The sequence below is a fragment of the Pongo abelii genome, chromosome 11, assembly GCF_028885655.2.
Source record: "Pongo abelii isolate AG06213 chromosome 11, NHGRI_mPonAbe1-v2.0_pri, whole genome shotgun sequence".
Taxonomy (NCBI): Eukaryota; Metazoa; Chordata; class Mammalia; order Primates; family Hominidae; genus Pongo; species Pongo abelii.
The window spans coordinates 93,224,261-93,245,099 of record NC_071996.2 but is presented as its reverse complement, the minus strand read 5'-3'; the positions used below and the strand labels follow the sequence as shown (position 1 = coordinate 93,245,099).

General features: G+C 39.1%; 1 protein-coding gene across 14 annotated transcripts in view; it reads left to right on the top strand.

The window, feature by feature from the left end:
* The window catches only part of HIBCH (3-hydroxyisobutyryl-CoA hydrolase), a 136,061-nt gene that overhangs the window by 28,345 nt on the left and 86,877 nt on the right, over nucleotides 1–20,839 (top strand). For all 14 annotated transcript variants that reach the window (XR_008522600.1, XR_008522601.2, XR_010135870.1 and 11 more), the window contains 2 exon segments: nucleotides 1,226–1,306; nucleotides 4,036–4,088. Coding sequence is in view for 7 of the 14 variants with exons in the window: in XM_054548780.2 (XP_054404755.1) it covers nucleotides 1,226–1,306; nucleotides 4,036–4,088 (134 nt within the window). In the remaining 7 variants the exon portion in view is untranslated.

Here is a 20,839-nt window from a genome sequence, read left to right as displayed (position 1 = left end):
CATTTGATAGTGTTCACTTTTCAGTAGATATTTACTGAGCATTTGTTTTTTAAGCCAGGCAGTGGTATGCTGTAGCAATGTCTTTGAGAATTTACATTTCTACTGATGTTAATAAATAAGAATGTCAGTATATTATTTACCTGTCTAGCCTCACCTTTTCCCTTTGCCCTTTAGTCTTTTAAAACTGTTTGATTCTTGATTTTACTCTTCTTTTTTGACTTTGAGGCTTTGTAGGGTACTGCTTCCCCTACTCAGAATTTTTCTTCCTGTCATTTTCTAGGAAATTCCTATTTACCTTTTCCAACTTGGCTTAGGGTTACCTCTTCTAGGAAGCCTTCTTTTAATTAATTACACATCTCCTGCTCCCATTCTCACAGCACCCCCATCCTTATAGGACAAAGAATATGTTTTAGTATCAGTCTAAACTCCAGGACAGCCATCTTGTGTTGCTGTCTTTATTATCTGCAACACCTAAAACATTACTTGGTCTGTAGTAGGTGCTTAATAAATGTTTTATGGGGGAAATGAATGTGGCAGAAATATTTAAGGACACGGGATATGTTGTAGCACTATACACACACGTATAATACATTTTGTATTAAGATATATTACCAAAGGAAATGTATGTCTAGCAAATGTTAATTTAAGTGCTAGAGAAAATAATCAAAAGAAAATGTAGCTTGTTGCAATATATTATTATTTTTTTTAAGGAGACAGGGTGTCACTCTTCTCTCCAGGCCAGAGTACAGTGGTGTGATCATGGCTCACTGTAGCCTCAATATCTTGGGCTCAAGTGATCCTCCCGGGTCAGCCTCCTGAGCAGCTGGAACTACAGGCACCTGGCACTGCAGCCAGCTAATTAAACATTTTTTGTTGAGACAGAGTCTCACCAGGCTGGTGTCAAACTCCTGGCCTCAAGGAATCCTCCCACCTGGTTTCTCGAAGTGCTGCGATTACAGGTTTGAGCCACCATGCCCAGCCTATAATTTCTAATCTAACATTTTGTAAGAAGAATAGGAATTTTTGCCTTGAAGCTTTGACATTGGACTATGGATCTGTGACTATAATATAATGTCTGTGGCAGGGGCAACTTCAAAACTTTAACAAGTCATTTTAGAGTACTCCCTTCCCCCCAGTATTTAATTATCATGATACTTTTGATCTAGTTGACAATGTTGACTATTAAATCTTTTTTTTTTTTTGATTTGTAATCTTTCCTTCCTAGTGATCTCGGAAGCTGAAAAGGCAAAACAGAAGATAGCTCCAGTTTTCTTCAGAGAAGAATATATGCTGAACAATGCTGTTGGTATGTGTATTCTGCTCAGAGCTTTGGAAATGGAATAGAGAAATGAGGTGGACAGTATGTACTTTGTTAAAAATGTAATCAGTAGGCATCCTTACTTAAAGTTGATGAAACTATTTTAAGTGCTTATTTCAGAACAGTTACCCTTTAATATTAGTAGGCTATACTTAACTGCTATTTGTTATAAAATCAATATGAGGCCAGGCATGGTGGCTCATGCCTGTAATCCCAGCAATTTAGGAGGCTGAGGTGGGTGGATCACCTGAGGTCAGGAGTTTGAGACCAGCCTGGCCAACATGGTGAAACCCCGTCTCTACTAAAAATACAAAAATCAGCTGGGTGCGGTGGCACGTGCCTGTAATCCCAGCTACTCGGGAGGCTGAGGCAGGAGAATCAGCTTGAACCTGGGAGGTGGAGGTTGCAGTGATTCGAGATTGCACCACTGCACTCCAGCCTGGGCAACAAAGCGAGACTCCATCTCAAAAATAAATCAATATGAAAATATGGATTTCTGATCATGTGGTAGCTTTCTTGGGGGAAAAAACTTGGGTTCCAGTTTTCTCTATAAAATGAAGTATAGTATCATTTCCTAATTCTTAACTTAGGAATAAAAATTTGTTTATATTCAAGGTTCTAGGTTTCATTGGAGGTGAAGCAGTACTTATCAAGCATGCGAAGTTAAGATACAGGAAATAACATAATAAGTACTTGTTTACCCTCCAGCCCAGAATTAACAGACGTCAATATTTTGTTTTTGCTTGATGATTTAAAATTTCTCCAAAAGAAATATAATACTGCAAGTTTGGAAGTTACATTTCAGTCCATTTTTTTGCTTTCCTTAGTGCCATTACTTTCCCCAGAAGCAACCATTTATCCCTCAAAAACAACCATTGTCATTAATTTTTAGTCTATTCTCCTAGACTATATTTGACATTTTTACTAAATATTTATGAACTAAAAGATTTTAAGTTAGACGTTGATTGAATACATGATATTAAAGTATTTTGACATATAGTTGGAAAAATAAATTCAGTTTTTGTCACGTGCCTTTTAGACAAATAAACATTTATATATTGGCATAAAAACATGAATTAATATCTAGTAGATTAAACACATAGGGATATATATGTTTTTCTAAAAACATGAATTGATGAAAATAATTACTAAGTGATGAAAAAAGAAGCTGTATAATGATTTAACATTAAAGTATTTAAAATAGTAAAACATAAGTTTATTTTTATTTTATTATTTATTATTTATTTATCTTTTAAGACAGAGTCTTGCCCTGTCACCCAGGCTGGAGTACAGTGGTGCGATCTTGGCTCACTGCAACCTCTGTCTCCCAGGTTCAAGTGATTCTCCTGCCTCAGCCACCTGAATAGCTGGGATTACAGGCATGCACCACCACACCCCGCTAATTTTTGTATTTTAAGTAGAGACAGATTTCACCATGTTGGCCAGGCTGCTCTCGAACTCCTGACCCTAGGTGATCCACCTGCCCCGGCCTCCCAAAGTGCTGGGATTACAGGCGTGAGCCACCGCACCTGTTGCGGTGTAAGTTTAAAGACAAAATAGAAATGCAGAGCATTGTATCATATTTTACACAGCAAAGTAGACAAATAGAGGCCACTGCTTTTTAAGCTTTCCAATTCCTTTTGTTTTTTAGCTTTTATTTTAGGTTTGAACTAAAAGATTTTTACTTTGTGTTTAGAAATTTACATAAATACTATCTTACTGCGTAACCATTCCATAAATTGTTTTAACAACATGGAATGTAACTGTTCTGTGGTATCCAATATTATGATTATATCCCACATTAATTATCTGTTTTACATTAATGGATATTTTAGCTTCCAGTAGTTACTAACATAGATAGTTGTACTAGTATGTGGTCCCTTATTTCCCATGTGCAAAAGTTTCTCCAGAAATAATATGTAGAATGGATAGATCATAGTGTTTATGCATCATTACTTTGTTTCCAAATTCTTTAAGATGCTTTTTCTACATGTCTTTTGTCTTGGCTGCTGTTGGACTTTGGATCTTCCAGATGAATTTTAGAATTGTTTTATCTGGTTTCACAAAAGTTTCTACTGAGATTATGATTAGACTTAGAATGAATTATGGGTTAATTTGGAGGGAATTGACATCTTTGATATTGAGTGTTCCCAACCATAATGTGGCATAGCTCTTCCTTTTTTTTTTAAAAAAAAAAAAAAGATAGGGTCTTGGTCTGTTGCCCAGGCTGGAGTGCAGTGGCATGATCACAGCTCACTGCAGCCTCAACCTCCTATGCTTAAGTGATCAAGTGTTCCTCCCACCTCAGCTTTCTGAGCAGCTGGGAGCACAGGTGCCTGCCAGCACGCCTGGCTATATTTTTTTTAAGAGAAGGGGTTTTGCTGTATTGCTCAGGCTGGTCTCATACTGCTGACCTCAAGCAATCCTCCCACCTTGGCCTCCCAAAGAGGTTAGATTACAGGTGTCAGCCACTACACTGGGCCCTGGCTTTTGTTTAAAATCGAAGGTTAAGTTGTTAAATGATAATGAATAGATAGGATTGTGTTGGATTGACATTTAAAAATGTGTATTTTATAAGCCATACATTTAGTCGTCTTTGGTGTTTCTTGCTAAAATTTCCTAGGGAAAATCTTGAGTATATATAATGTAGTTTTTTTTTAGAAAAAGGGAATGTATTTTAAACACTGTAACTAAAATTACAGCTCTGCTTCTTTCAGGTTCTTGCCAGAAACCTTATGTTGCACTTATTCATGGAATTACAATGGGTGGAGTAAGTAGACTTTTTACTCTGATCATTGTATGAGTGAGTTGTATTAAAAATAAGTTAATAATTATTCAACAGAAGTGAGCTGATGAATGTAATATAATAGAACTCATTGAAACATAATTGTGTGGATTTTGGATCCTGACAGATTTGAGGTATAATATTTGCTTACAGCACTTTTAGACTATCCCAGCCCAAAAGAATATTTTATGTTCTTAGTTATGTTATATGGCCGGGCATGGTGCCTCATGTCTGTAATCCCAGCAGTTTGGGAGGCCAAGGTGGGCAGATCACTTGAGGTCAGGAGTTTGAGACCAGCCTGGCCTACATGGCGAAACCCTGCCTCTATTAAAAATACAAAAATTAGCTGAGCATGGTGGCGCACACCTGTGATCTCAGCTACTCAGGAGGTTGAGGCACGATAATCGCTTGAACCCAGGAGGTGGAGCTTGCAATGAGCTGAGATTGCACCACTGCATTCCAGCCTGGGTGACAAAGTGAGACTGTCTCAAAAACAAAAAAAAATGTGTATATGTACACATACACACACACACACACACACACACACACACACACACACACGTTATATGCTATTTTAACTTTTTGAATTAGCAGTTTTTTTAAGCAATGGAAACTGATTGTGTTTTTATCTTTTAACATATAGAGCCTTTTTTCTACTTAAAAATAAACTGATTCTTTTCAGGAGCTTCAGAAGAGAAACTAGAATGTTGAGTTTTTTTGTTTTTTTTTTTAATTCAGTATTAGAGATTTGGTTGCCTAAATTGTACCTATTACTCAAAATTTCACCTTAGTGGAAGTGTTTGGATTCTTTATGAAGTTCTCTATAACTGCATTTCTGTCAGTTGACAAATATTCTGCCACTGTGCTATTACAGAGAAGTCTAAAATGTTACTGGCATTGATTAACTTGACCTGGAGTTAGAGAAAACATGAAATAATTACAAAACAATTGGTAAATTGTATGGTACTGACAAAGATTATCCTTTAAAGAAGTGAGGGGTCAGAATTGGTCTTCGTGGCAGGAAAGGGCTGCATGGAGAAGATGGTGAATTGAACTGAGCCTAGAAAGGTAGTGGAGGAGAGAAAAAGTAATGTCTTTTCCTCACCGATTGCAGGGGTCATGGCCAATATCCATATAACAAAAGACAGATTAGCAATAGAGAAGCATAAAAAATTTGTTTAATCAAAGTTTTACATGACATGGGAGCCTTCAGAAAAGAAGACCCAAAGACCCACAGATCCAGGAAGAACTGTTTTTGTGTGTAAGTTCAGTGAACAATGGACAGTCATATAGAAGTATGATTGGACAAAAATGGTATTATTCAGTAGTAATAAATGGGGGAACTTAGGTAGGCTTGTTTGTTGAGATTCTTCTTGGCCTCTCTGTGTAACATTCCTTTCTTCCAGGTATAGGATGGGGCCATTGTCACATGAGGGTTTAATGACTTTCATGTCTGGGTGTCGTGGCTCATGCCTGTAATCCTAGCACTTTGGGAGGCTGAGGTGGGTGAATCGCTTGAGGCCAGGAGTTCGAGACCAGCTGGGGCAACATGGCAAAACCCCATCTCTACTAAAACTACAAAAATCAGTTGGGTGTGATGCTGTGCACCAGTAATCCCAGCGACTGGGGAGGCTGAGGCACGAGAATTGCTTGAACCCGGGAGGTTGTAGTGAGCTGAGATCATGCCACTGCACTCCAGCCTGGGTGACAGAGTGAGACTCTGTCTCAAAAAACAAAACAAAACAAAAAAGACATACTTTCAGAAGAGGTAGGTTAGAGAACTTCTTTACGGCCAGCTGTCCCACAGAAAGGGGGGGGGGGGCAGTCACAGTGGCCTCCAAGTGGCTGTAGTTTGGGGTAGCATATCCTGAGCCGTGACAATAGGTAGGACACAGGTAGGTAGGGCCCAGGTAGGTAGAGCCTAGGTAGGTAGGTAGTATGAGGCCAAAAGGTGGAAATTTTGAAATTCCACCTGTTCAATGTTTTAAGGAACTTAACTATTTGAAATATAGGAAGTTCCCCCTTTGTTCTAGTAGAACCACCCTAAATAAGGACCAGGAATTGCTTAAATCTTGCACATCATTTTGGGAAGGGATTCTACTAGCAAGGGTGATCTGTACCTCTGCTTGGCAGAAACTGAGCGTGGGTTGGTTGTGCTTTAACGTGGGGAAAATGAAAGCTCTCTGAAAAAAATACTGCAGAGTAAGAGGAAGGGAAAGAATCTGAAGCATTGAAGGAAGAGCCGCACTGTGAATGTGAAAGAAACCAGGAAAAAATAAAGACAAAAACAATGGGCATACCCAACAGCAAGTAAAAATAAATGTGACCCCATTAAAACAGGAAAGAAATCCCATAAGGAGAGAGCAAACTCAGATGAAAGGGCTAAAGGGAAACAGAAAACAGGGAGGATGACTGGGAACTAATACACAGTAGCAAAACTGACATTTTATTTTAATGGCGGTAGATTAGAAAGAGACGAATTTAATATTACAGATAGTGAAGTAAAGAGATGAATTTAATATTACAGATAGAGAACAAACTTGAGAAACTCTCACAAAGCATTAAAAAATATATATATAAGTGATGAAAATGAATGTTTTGAGGTAATGACTATGAAAGAAAGTTACTGGGAACCCAACAAAGGAGTGATAAATACTCCACTGAAAGTAAATCAAACACTTGGAACAGAAATGATGATCAGATATAATGAGATAAGACTTTAAGTAAAGACAAAAACTCCCAAACTCAGATATGTATAATTAAAGGAAACATGAAATTTCAGATAAGTGAAAAGAGACCCATACCTAGATAAAAGCTCAGGTAAATTTTTTAAAATTATAAGCCTTAAGAAAAAAAAGTTAACTGTGAGTAGTCAGGCCAACGAATCAAGGTAAATGGGGTGATTAGTGATATAGGTTATATACAGATTTCTTCAGATTTCTCTGTTACACAATGTGACAGAAGTCAATGGGTTGAGAAGTTGTGAAGTAGTTAGGATCCAAGAGTTTTCTCCCCAGCTAAGTTGTTATTTAGTATAAATATAAAATAAAAATATTATCAGAAATGGTAAATATATTGCTGACATATTATTGAGAATATTTCAATAACTATTTGGTCTAGTTGACCAAAAGATCGCTTAAAGTTATAACTCAAGACTCCTGATATGAAAGGATTGGTAAACTGCCCTTTGGTGCTATAAGTGGGCAGAACTTCCATTTTTTTACAGAAGCGTGAGAATTATATTGCTCTAGCACAGCATGTCTGAATGCACTGGCCATGTTCTTCAGTACTGGGGCTTATATAGGTTGGTATAGTGTTTCTATATATTCCTCATATGTAACAACCAAGAATATTTATTTCAAAAGAAAAGACTGCAGTGAAACAGATCAAGATAATGTTGTCTTGAATAGATGAAGTAAAGATGCTGCTGATTCTTCATACTGGTCTCTGTTTTCAGTATTTAAAGAACATAAATAACTTTCAAATAAAGATATACTTTATATCAGCCTTTCTTAACCAGAATTCCACCAGAGGATTAAGTCTTAGTGCCCTAAAATGTTCTTGGGTTTGCCTAGAGAATCAGTCTCTAGGCTGAGGCCTAGCAGTCTGTTTGAACAAGCCAAGCTCTCCAAGTAATTCTGAGTCATGTTAATTTGAGAACTAGGGCTCTAAGCCATCCCTTGAATATAATAAATTAGCTCCTATTTCTGTCCTTTGCTTCTTGAATGGTACTAGTTATGTACCATCCTTGGGAGAATTGAGAATATAATTACGTCATTTGCAGTGATTTGTGGTTCAGATGAGGAACCCCTGAGAATGTTTATTTTATACTATATTTTATCAGCTCCCTTAAAAATATTGTCTTTCCTTCCATCAGGTATGCCCAACCACATGCATCCTTAAAGACTGAAGTTCTACTCTCTTTTTTAATAGTCATAAATATTATGGATTGAGCATCTCTTGTCTGAAATGCTTAGGACGAGGAGTGTTTTGGATTTTGGAATATTTACAATATGTTATAAATAAAGTTTCAGTGCTGCAAAAGAAATAGCACTCGAATATAACATTTTATTTTTAATTCTCAGCAAGGAAATGTACTTCTATAGAAGGGTGTGCCCTTACAGATGGAGCAGTGGTGAGCATACACCTGGACAAAGGAGGGGAAGGAGTTCTTATTCCTGATGCACATGGCCCCTGCTGCTATGTCATTCCCCTATTGGCTAGGGTTAGACCGCACAGGCTAAACTAATTCTGATTGGCTAATTTAAAGAGAGTGATGGGGTGAGTGGTTTGACAGAAAAAATGGTTATGGCAGAGCAGTAAATTGGAATGAGTCAGGGTGGAGCAGGTAATCGAAAAAGGTTGCTTTATGAGGAAGTTATGTTTAAAAGTAGAAGGCAAAGAATTGAACATACTGACATTGATTCTTTGAAGAGAAATTTAGAACTCATATCTAATAACTTAAATCTAAAAATCTGAAATCTGAAATGTTCCAAAATCTGAAATATTTGGAGCACCAACATGATACTCAAAGGAAATGCTCATTGGAGCGTTTCAGATTTCAGAGTTTTGGATTCAGGATGCTCAACTTACACTACAATTAGATGTGATTTCTTCTTCCATTGAGTCAGTGCTTTCAGTCTGTACTCTAAATTTGGTGTTTGTACTTTATTGTTAACTTTATATCTCATCTTCCCAATTGTATTAGATGGTCTGGAAAGGGCAAGGATTATCCTACCTTTTTTTTTTTTTTTGGCCTTCCTGTAACAACTAGGAATATACAGTTATAGAGAAATTTTTAAACAATTATACCCTAAATAATAAACACCTTGTATAGCCTTTGAAAGAGTAAACAACAGGCTGGAAGTGAACAGTCTCTTTTTTTTAGTAGTGGGGTTTTGTATTTATCTTGGTTTGGAAGGCCACGCTTTCCATGTCTGATTTACAAACTTCTGTGATTTGAGTATGGGTTGTCCCCACCAAAACCCATATTGAGGCTTGTTTCCCAATGTGGTCGTGTTGGGAGGTGGTGCCTTTAAGAGCTGATTATGTTGTTAAGATGGATTAGTATCTTTCTTGCAAGACTGGGTTCTTATGGGAATGGTTAGTTTCTGCGAGAGCAGGTTGTTGTAAAATGAGGTTGCTTCCTATGTTTTGGGCTTTTTACATGTGCCTGGTACCTCTTCTGTTTCTCTGCCATGTTTTCATGTAACATAAGGCTCTCACTAGAAGCTGCCAGATGCAGCCTCTCAATCTTGAACTTTCCAGTTTGTAGAACCATCACCTAAATAAACCCGTTTTTAAACTTTGTTGTATAAGTTACCTAGTCTGTGTATCCTGTTAACAGTAGCACAAAATGGACTGAGACAGAAAATTGATACTGAGAAGTGTTGCTAATAACAAATACCTGAAATTGTGGAAGTGGCTTTGGAATTGGGTAATGGATAGACACTTGAAAGAGTTTGGAGGAGCAGGATAGAAAAAAACCTGTATTGCTGTGAATGGAGCGTTAAGGGTGATTCTGGTGAGGGGTCAGAAGAAGACAAGGCTGAGGAAAATGTGGAACTTCTTAGAGATTACTTAAGTGGCCATGGGCAGAATGCTAATAGAAATATGGACAGTAATGGCCATTTTGATGAGGACCCAGATGAAAATGAGGAACAAGATATTGGAGTAAAGAGCATCCTTGTAATAAAGTGACAAAGAATCTGGCTGGATGTGTCCAAGTCTGAGGGCTTTATGGAATTCGGGATTTTAGAGCCGTGAATTAGAATGCCTGGAAGAAGATCTGTCTAATCCGCAAAGCATTCAGGCTGCTGCATGGCTACTTTTAATAGCTTACATAAAGCTGTGAGAGGGAAAAAAGTGACTGAAGATGAAATTTATAATCAAAAGGGAAAGAAGCAGAAAGATTTGGAAAACTCAGCCTGGCCATGTAAAGAGTGAAAAAACTTTTTGGGAGAGGAAACCAAGGTGTGGCGCAGCAATTTTTGCTAAGGAGAGTAATACTTAATAGAAGGGAATATCAAGACAATGGGAGAAAGACCCTCAAGGCATTTCCGAGATCTTTGAACCTCTCTTTCTCATCACAGGCTCAGAGCTCTAGCACAAATGGTTTTGGGTGATGGACTTGGGCCTCCCCCTCTAAGCTTACCGCCCGGGGCTGCTTTGGGCCTCTGCTCCCAGAATTCCAGCACAGTGCTCCTCAGCTGTCCCCACTATGGCTCAAGTGCCCCAGGTGCAACTTGACCTGCAGCTCCAGAAGATATAAGCCATAAGCTTTGGTGGCATCCATGTGGTGCTAATTCTGCAGGCTGTCAGAAAGCAGAGCTAGGAAGGCATGTGAGCCTCTACCTAGATTTCAAAGGATATATTAGACAGTCTGGTGTCCAGGCAGAGACTTGTTGCAGGGGTGGAGCCACCAGAGAGAGCCCATTCTGGAGAATGCCAAGTGGAATTGTGAGGTCAGAGCTAGAGCTGCCCTTGAGATTCTAGAACTGTTGACCCACTGGCAGCATGGCACCAGTTTGCGACTTCAACTGGAGAGAACTGAAGTGTGGGCTTGTTAGCAGTGGTGGATCCATACAGGTCTGAAGCAACTTGATTCTTGCCTCCATGAAGGAAAGAATTTGTCCAAGGGGCATAAGGCAGAGTGAGAGACCAAGGCAAGTTTTTGAGCGGGAGTGAGAGTTTATTAAAAAGTTTTAGAGCAGGAACAATAGGAAGTAAAGTATTCTTGGAAGAGGACCAAGCAAGCAACTTGAGAGATTCAAGTGTTCTGTTTGGCCCTTGACTTGGGGTTTTATACATTGGCATGGTTCCAGGGTTTGAGTTTCTTCTCCCTTGATTTTTCCTTGGGGTGGGCTGTCTGCATGTGCAGTGGCCAGCCAGCACTCGAGGGGCCATATGCTCAGTGTGTTTACTCAAGTTGTATGCATGCTCATTTGAGGCATTTCCCCCTTGCTAAGTTGAACATTTTTAGAGAAAGGTTATATACCAGTTAAACTCTGCAATTTTGCATCTAAATGCACATGCTTGGGCCCACTCGCCCAGCTCCTGAGATCTTAATGGGAAGCTGCTGATCACCAGCTTCAGGTGTTTTCTACCTACTGGGAGAATGTCTTTCCCTGCGGCCACCTGCGACCAATTATTTTAGGGATCTAGTTTAACAACCACCTTACCATGACTTGATGGTCACCTGACATTCTGGGTGTGGGGGAGCTCTCTGCCCTGCTCATGTCTGCCTAGCTACCTACTCTTAACTGGTTGAGCCCAGAAAGCTCTAGGAGTGGGGTTGATACTGTGAGGGCCCGCCTCCCCAACCCCATCCCAGTGTGCACAAGATTCAGACATGGAATGGAGATTACTCTCTAGCTTTAAGAGTTAATGTCTTCTTTCCCAGGGTTTAGACTTAATTGAGGCCTGTTACTCCTTTCTTTTGGCCTATTTCTGCCTTTTAGAATGGAAATGTTAGAAATCCTTGTTCCCCGGTGCCGCAAAAAAATAGCACTTGAACATAAACTTAATTTTCTCAGCAAGGCCATTTTTACTTTCTGCAGAAAGAGTACACTTGCCGGCAGTTTTGCTACAAGAGTACAGTGAACAAAGGAGACAGGGTCATTTATAACCTGAAGCGTTCACCCTACTGCTGTGTCCTGTTTCCATTGGCTGGAACGGGACCTCACATTCTGTATTTGTCCCAATTGGATTGCAACTTAGAACTTTCTAAAAGAGGCAAAGGCAGAGGAGAACAAAGGAAGGAGGAAGTAACTTGTGGAATGCTGAGAAAGGTAAAAACACCTCCAAATAAGGAAGAGGAACAGGCTATGACCTAAAGCTTGCTTGGACCAGTATAAGCATGCCAGGGCAAATATTTAGGCTAAATGTGGGAGCTAAGAACACAAAGTACATTGATTTCTTTATTAAGGCTAGCAGATATCTGAGAATGTTAGCACAGGTCTTTGAATAAATTTTGCTTCTAAGAGAATTTACTATTTATTCCTAATTAGACAGGGAGGAACCTCTACTTTAGTAGAAGAGGAAGAGAGGTTCCTCTTTAGTAGAAGAGGAAGAGAGGTTCCTCTTTAGTAGAAGAGGAACATCTACTTTCCTTTTTATAGGAACGTATACCCCATACCTGTCCTACCACTGTATCTTGGAAGTAGATAACTTGTTTTGATTTCACACGCTTCACAGATGGGACTCTGGACTTTGGAATTTTGAGTTGGTGCTGAAACAAGTTAATACTTTGAGAATATGGAGCTGGAGTGAATGTATTTGTATGTGAGAAGGATATGAGTTTGGGAGGTCAGGGATGGAATGCTACAGTTTGAATGTTTGTCCCCACCGAAACTCATGTTGAAACTTAATCCTGAATGTAACAGTATTAAGAAGTGAGGCCTTCAAGAGGTGATGGGGTCATGAGGGTAGAGTAGTTTGATCCATTCATGGATTAATAGGTTATCACAGGAAGAATGGTTTAATTACCATAGGAATGGGTCTGTTTTAAAAGCCAGTTTGGCATTCTTTTGCCCCCTCACCAGATGATGCCTTGCCCTGCTGCTGGGCTCTGCAGAGAGTCCCCACCAGCAAGAAGGCCCTCAACAGATACGGCCCTTCAACCTTGGATTTCCCAATCTCCAGAAGAGCTGTAAGACATAGATTCCTTTTCTTTATAAATTACCCAGTCTCAGATATTCAGTTACAGCAACAGAAAACTTAAGACACCAGCATTTCTTAATGTAAGATGTTTTATGAACTCTAACTTCTGAAAAGGTAATCCTCTAGATCATTGGCGCTCAACCTTGTTTGCACTTTAGAATCATTTGGGAGTCTTTTTAAAATTCCAGTGCCTAGGCTTTCCTTATCTCCCATAATCATTAAATTGGATAGTGGATAGTGGAGTGAGACCTAGGCTTTTTTTTTTTTTTTTTTTGAGATGGAGTCTCGCTCTGTCGTCCAGGCTGGAGTGCAGTGGTGCTATGAGACCTAGGCATTTTTAAAGCTCCCTGGTGTTACCAATGTGAAGGTAAGGTTAAAAGCTGTTGCTCTACAGGTTCTTGTGTGTGGTTGTGTCTCTTGTGACTTTTTTCTAAATCTCCCAAAGACTGTTTTTCACATTTTAGTTTGTATCAGAATAACCTGGAGGGCTTGTTAAAAAGCAGATTCTAGGCCGGGCATGGCAGCTCTTGCCTGTAATCCTAGTACTTTGGGAGGCCTAGGCGGGCGGATCACTTGAGGCCAGGAGTTCAAGACCAGCCTGGCCAACGTGGTGAAATCCCATCTCTATTAAAAATACAAAATTAACTGGGTGTGGTGGCGGGGGGCCTGTAATCCCAGCTACTCCAGAGGCTGAGGCAGGAAAATTGCTTGAACCCAGGAGGTGGAGGTTGCAGTGAGCCAAGATTGTGCCATTGCACTTCAGCCTGGGCGACAGAGCAAGACTCCATCTTTAAAAAAAAACAAAAAAAAACCATTCTTTCCCTGCCCCATCTCTAGTTTAGTCTGGAATGTGGCCCAAGAATTTGGATTTCTAACAAGTTCTCAGATAATGATGATTCTAGGGGGAGGGGAGTTCACTTTAGGAACAATTTTCATAAGGTGTTCAGACTACAGTTTGTTATTCAAAAAGCCCTTATTTTCAGAATTTTTAGTAGAATTTTAGTATTACACATAATTGCTTAGTGTAGGCTTAGTATATATACATTTTTAATCTGTTAAAAGAAAAACTTCGTACAAATTTAACACTTTATCTGAGCAAAGAACAATTCATGAATCTGGCAGCATGCAGAACCAGCAAGAGGTTGAGAGAGCTCTACCTTGCAGCATGAGCAGTGAGCTTGAATGTGGAAGCAAATTAGAGAAATTATCTGATTGGCTACCGCAAGGCATTTGCCTTATTTGGGCATGGTGTGATAAGATGTTCACTCTTTATGGGTATGGTCTGATCAGTTGGCTGCCTATGATTGGCTGAAACTTGGCTGTTTGTTACAAAACTATACTCTTAAATTAGGTTTCTGTTTATTTCCATACTAAGGTTGCAGTTTATTATGAAGGAACTCAAAAGTGCAGAGAGACAGTCTCAGTTCAATGGCTTCTTTTTATTTAACATACCCTAGTACAGAAGTGTGAGAATAACATGGAGCTAACAGGGCTTAAAAGGCATAGGAATAGTACTTGCTTGATTCTGGTCAATAAATTTTTTTCTACAATAATGTAAGAAAGAATTTTGTTAAGAATTTGTACAGTCCAAAAGATGGCGCCATAGAACTTGGTTCCCACTGCTTTCCTTTTGTTTTTGTTATAGAAGGTTTTATTTTTTCCAGTATAGAAAATGACAGTTTTATTTTCTCTTGTTACCCACCATGAAGAGTAGCACAATGTCTTTAAGATTTTAGAAATTCAAACATTTACTCAGTATTTTGAAATACAGTAAAATAAAAATGAATGTTACTGAGTGGTTCTCCACATGGTAGATCAGAATTATGTAAAATTATTCCAGTGTTTCTGAAAGAGAAACAATTTTTTTATGAATAGATATTTAAATGACTAAATTTATTTTGTTTCTGGGGAAGACAAATCTTTTGTCTCTTTTGCCGTTTATATAAAACATCTGGGGTTGCGTTTTCTTAAGTTAATATGAGGGGACTTCAAAAAGTTTGTGGAAAAATGGAATTAATTAAGATAGAAATAAAAATAACTTTTTTTCTCAACGTAAGCCCCGTCAAATTTAAGGTACTTCTTTTGTCAGCAGTGATACCAGTCATTTAGTCCATCCCTAAATAATTGAGGGTCCTGGGAATTTAACTATGCAAATGCAGTGTTTTTTATAGTGGTAACTGAAGAAAAATGGGTGCCATCTACAGATTTTTAAAGATTGATGTGTTAGTCTGTTTGGGTTGCCATAAAAGAATACCTGAGGCTGGGTAATTTATTTGGCTCACAGTTCTGCAGGGTGTGCAAGAACCATGGCACTAGCATCTGCTTCTGGTGAGGGCTTCAGGTAACTTCCAATTATAGCAGAAGGGGAAGGAGAGCTGGCGTATCACATAACGAGAGAGGGAGTGAGAAAGAGAGAAAGTGCCACATTCTTTTAAACAGCCAGCTTTTGATGAACTGATAGAGCGAGAACTTACTCGTTACTGTGGGGATGTACCAAGCCATTCATGAGGGATCTGCCCCCATGACCCAAACACCTTCCATTTGGCCCCACCTCTAATGTTGGAGAATAAATTTCAACATGAGATTTGGAGGGGACAGATATCCAATCTATATCAATTAGGAAACATAAAGGAGTAAGAAGGAGCCAAATCAGGTCTATAAGGTGGATGCCTAATAATTTCCCATTGAAACTCTCAAAATTGCCCTTGTTTGATGAGTGGAATAAGTAGGGGCATTTACGTAGTGTATGAGGAGTCTCTGATGAAACTTTGGATGAGGAGTCTCTGATGAAACTTTGGGCCTTTTTCTGCTAAAGCTTTGGCTAACTTTTCATGATGGTTCTTTGGCGCTCCAGAAAGTCAACCAGCAGCCTTGAGCGTCCCAAAAAATTGCAACCTTTAGTCTTGACCAGTCTGCTTGTGCTTTGACTGGACCACTTCTCTCTCTTGGTAGCCATTGTGGTTGTGCTTTATCATCAGGATCATACTGGTAAAGCCATGTTTCATCTCCTGTTACAGTTCTTCAAAGAAATGCTTCAGGATCTTGATCCCACTTACTTAAAATTTCCATTGAAAGCTCTGTTCTTGTCTGCAGCAGATCTGGATGCAATGGTTTTGGCACTCATTGGATGGAAAGTTTGCTCAGCTTTAATTTTTCAGTCAGAATTGTGTAAACTGAACCAATTATAAAAGAATTGTGGCATTGGCTATTGTTCATGCTGTTAACTATCAATCATCTTCAATTAGGGCATGAACAAGATGAATTTTTTCCTCACAAATTGATGTGGATGGTCTGCCACTGTGGGCATCTTGAACATTGTCTCATGCCTTCTTAAAAAGAGTTATCTATTTGTAAACTGTTGATATCTTTGAGGCATTTTCCTCACAAACTTTTCACAACTCACCAGTGATTTTACTTTTCTTCCACACAAGCTTTACCATAAATTTGATATTTGTTCTTGCTTCAATTTTAGCATAATTCATGTTGCTCTGATAGGGGCCCTTTCAGACTGCTGTCTTATCCCTCTTAGGACCTAGATTCTGTTCTGGTATGTTATGACAAGTTAGTAAGAGTTGATTTTCATACAAAAAAATTTGAAGTTCTTGCATAGTTTTTTCATAATAATGCATATTCTGTGAACTTTTTGAAGATTCCTTGAATATAACAGAATTGCAGATTTGTTTAAATATAAAATTAAGTAGATATAGAGCAGAGGACAGTCCTTAAATTTTTGTTTCATACATGTAGTACCACTCCTGTTTCCCTTCCCAACTGAATTGGATTTAAAGAACATTTTAGGTTCTTCTCTCCTTCTCTCTCTCCCTCCTAGTCTTCCTTTTTTTCCACCACCTCTTGCATTTTTGAATAGAAATGAAGTTGGCTCCCCAGCCTAACTCAAAATGTGGCACAGTATGGTATTGTTTTTGTGTTTCTCAAAGTGCTCTTAAGATGCTGGTAGTGAGAGGGTTTTGTGATTATAGGAGACCACAAAATCCACCCTAAATATGCCACTTTGGCATAAGGATTATTTTGAGCAGATTATTTTGAGAACCAGCAGATACAGGATCATCTCTGAAAACAGCACAAGTTACCTTTTTGTAAGAGAAATGTGTACCTAGAAAGGAAATCTCTATTTGTAAGAGTGTCTCCCTTTCTGGGGAAGAGAAGGATGACCAAATTGCAAGAGACTCCTATCAACAGAGATACCAACATAAATCTGCAAAACAATCGTTTCTCTTATTTACCATGCTTTTTGTGGTAACCTTCCTTCCCATCCTGTCGAGTTGAAGTTGCTATGTAAGCTGGAGTTTTAGGCCCCCTCTTGGAGAGTTCTTATTTCTCCTGGATAATCTTCTGTGTATACATGAGGTATACGTGTTAATAAACTGTTTTTCTCTTGTTGGTCTGCCTTGTTACAGCAGTCCCAGCTAAGAACTCAGAAAGGTAAAGGGAAAATTCCCCTGCCACACACAATCAATAATAGAAAATTAAGTTTTAAAGTGTGTTTTAGAAAGGGCATGTTGTCATGACTAGAGAAGTGGGAATTGGAATGGAATAAAAATAATGAGCATATACGTTACCCAAATGACTTTATTGCAGTACAAACTACCCACATGAAAGTTGACTAGTGCTCAGTTAAATGGGAACTGCTGAATCAGATTATGTTTAGCCACTGATTAATGTCATTGAAGACATGTTCTTATTTTCATAAAAAGAATGAACAGTGCTCAAAGATTGAATTATGTTAATATATTGCAAAGACTTGTTAGCCATAATGGGTACCTTTTTTCAGTTTTAAAAGGTGTTCTGTTTCTTGCTATTAGTGACAGTTAAATAGAAGACATTTTAAGAAACCGTTTTTTAATTAAATAATAAAGTGCCAGGTTTTTCATAACAACATTTATTTTACTTAGTATGGAACCTGAGAGGCAGGGCGCAGTGGCACATGCCTGTAATCCCAGTGCTTTGGGAGGCCAGCGTGGGAGAGTCACTTGAGACCAGAAGTTCAAGTCCAGCCTAGGCAATATAGCGAGACTCTGTGTCTCCAAAAAATTAACCAGGCATGGTGGTGCATGCCTGTAGTCCCAGCTACTTGGGAGGTTGAGGTGGGAGGATTGTTTGAGTCTAGGAATTCAAGGCTTCAGTGAGCCATGATTGTCTCACTGCATCCGAGACCCTGCCGCAGGAAAAAAAAAAAAAAAAGAGAACCTGAGAGTTTATGAAAGAAGAGATGAAATAATTTTATTAAGTTAAGATTTTTAGAGAAACTGAGTTCGGCTTCCTTTGGTATACTTCTTCCCACCCACCTATGTCATTCAAATCTCTTTTTTTAAAAAAACTGAAAGATATGAAAAGAGCTTTCTTGAAGAATGAAATACCAGTAACACAGCAGGAGCTGAGAGAGGAAAAATAGAGGGAAATTTCCCTTGGATTTCTAAGTGTATAGGGTGTATGTTTATATGCATTCATTTTTATCTATATTGATTATTCAACTTTCTCCAAGTATGGATGAATATCTTGTTTTGATAGAGAGCGGTAGATCTCCTCTCATCCCCAGATGAGATTCTTTTAGATTTCCTTCTGTCTTATTAGGGGAGAGTTAGGATTGCTTTTATTTTTTAATTTTAATTTTTATTTTTAGTTATTTTTGAGATGGAGTCTCGCTCTGTCACCCAGGCTGGAGTGCAGTGGTGTGATCTTGGCTCACTGCAACCTCCACCTCCTGGGTTCAAGCAATTCTCCTGCCTCAGCCTCCCGAGTAGCTGGGATTACAGGTGCGTGCCACCACACCTGGCTAATTTTTGTATTTTTAATAGAGTTGAGGTTTCACCATGTTGGTCAGGCTGGTCTCCAACTCCTGACCTCAAGTAATCCACCTGCCTCGGCCTCCCAAAGTGCTGGGATTACTGGCGTGAGCCACTGCGCCTGGCCGTAGGATTGCTTTGAGTTGCATAGTTTGTTATAGTAAATTTTCAGGGTCATTTAGTTTCTTAATGAGCTTTTTTTTTTTTTAAACAGGTAAGCATTGGGTTATATTGATTTTTCAAGATGTAATGGATTATCATCTAAGTGATGTTCCTCTGCTGCTTGGCAGTGTACCATAGATGGTCTTGTTTAATTGTATTTTACTACTTGTCTGTCTTATTAGATAGAGCCCTTGTTTTTTTTTTTTACCTTCCTATACCCCATTTCCATCTACCCTTTAGCCCAGGGATATCTAAGTTGGAGAGTACTTTCATTTTCTTACCAAGGACTTGACTTCACTACCTTCCGTCTCCCTGCCCCCTCATTGAGGTATTGCATTCTGGGAAATTTTTGACTTGCAGGAGTATAGATATTCTTGGCAATTTTGACAAACTTACAGATTCTGAGATCTACAGGAGTCTTTTTTTTGCCCATGGCCATTTCCTTTGGCCATATTGGTCAGGTTTTGGGTTCCTTTCATTTGTAATATGAAACCACCCTAGGTTCAAGGTCAAGTAGCAGGCACCTTTTGCCCTGTGCCTTTCTCATTTGGCCTTCTGCCCCGACCATGTTGGTTTGGATGATTTTTGGTCTAGAGGGTTCTGTTTCTTATTGAGGCATGAAAGTATTTCAGAGAAGAAAAGCGGAGGAGAGCTCTTTGCCCATAAAACAAGCTCATTCCCCTAAGGATATGTGGATATGTGAGCTTCCAAACTAACTAGAGGCTCATTATGACTTTAGCCATCATTTGAGATTGTTCTCAACTATTTTACCCAAGCAGCAAAACTTACTGGATGTCTAGATGTGCTAGATACTGGTTGGGCTCTGGTGATAAAACAGTGAACAAAACAGACATGTTTACCTTTCTCCTAGAGCTTACTGTCCAAACAGGCAAATATGGGGTAGTCTGGAAATACATTAAACAATACCAGCCTTAACTGTGTGTATGTGCGAATAGTGTAGTGATGGGGGTAGTGTAGGGAAAGCCTTTTGGAGGAAGTTATATTTAAGCTGAGGCTTAAGGAAGGAGGAATTAACCAGGGAAGAAAAGCTGAGAGTAGTAAAAGAATGCGATATAGTTGGTGCAATTGTGTAAGGGTTTGATGCAGTGTTGAATGACAGTGTATGGGTGAGAAGATAATAGCATATGTGAAAATGAGATAAGAGAGAATTCATATTTGAGCAAAGTTCAGTGTGCCTACATTTTATACTGTGGAGCAGATAGGGGTTAAATTCTGAGGCCATAGAGGTAAGCAAGAAGCCAGATCAGCTCTCTTATGGGACATGTTAGGTAGTTGATCTTCAGATCAATATGGAGAGCTAATTAAGTGCTTTTTAGCAGGGGCAATGACTAGAACAGATTTGCATTTTAGAAAGAACTCTGGTGGAAGAATTGACTTTAGGAGGGTGGGATTGGAAGTAAAGTGATTATTTAGGAAGCTATTGCAGGGAATCGGGTGAGAGATTATGGTGATTAAACGTAAGGTAGAGGCCAGACACGGTGGCTCACACCTGTAATCCCAGCACTTTGGGAGGCGGAGGCAGTGGATCACCTCAGATCGGGAGTCTCAGACCAGCCTGGCCAACATGGCGAAACCCTGTCTCTACTGAAAATACAAAAATTAGCTGGGCCCAGTGGCGCACACCTGTAATCCCAGCTACCAGCTACCTCCCAGGAGGTAGAGGTTGCAGTGAGCTGAGATCACGCCACTGCACTGTAGCCTGGATGACAGAGCAAGATTCCCTCTCAAAAAAAAAAAGAAGAAAAGTAGGGTAGAGATAATGGGTAGATAGTTAGATTTAAGAGGGAGATAGGGAGATTTTGGAGAAGACTTGACGGATTTTGATGATGGATTGTATGTGATGGATAAAGGGGAGCAAGAATGACTTTCAGGTTTCTAGGCTGGGCCATCAAATAAATGGTGGCACTATTTACTAAGATTTGAGAAGAGTGGCTACGGAGTGGGCTGGGGAGAGTGAAGGGAGATGAATTTAATTTTGAGCTGGACCTCCTAGAATGGTAAATGATTAATAATAATACGTAAATAAGTTAAATATTTTCTCTCAATTATTTGTTGTTGAATATCATTTTTGTCTAAAAATAACATGAA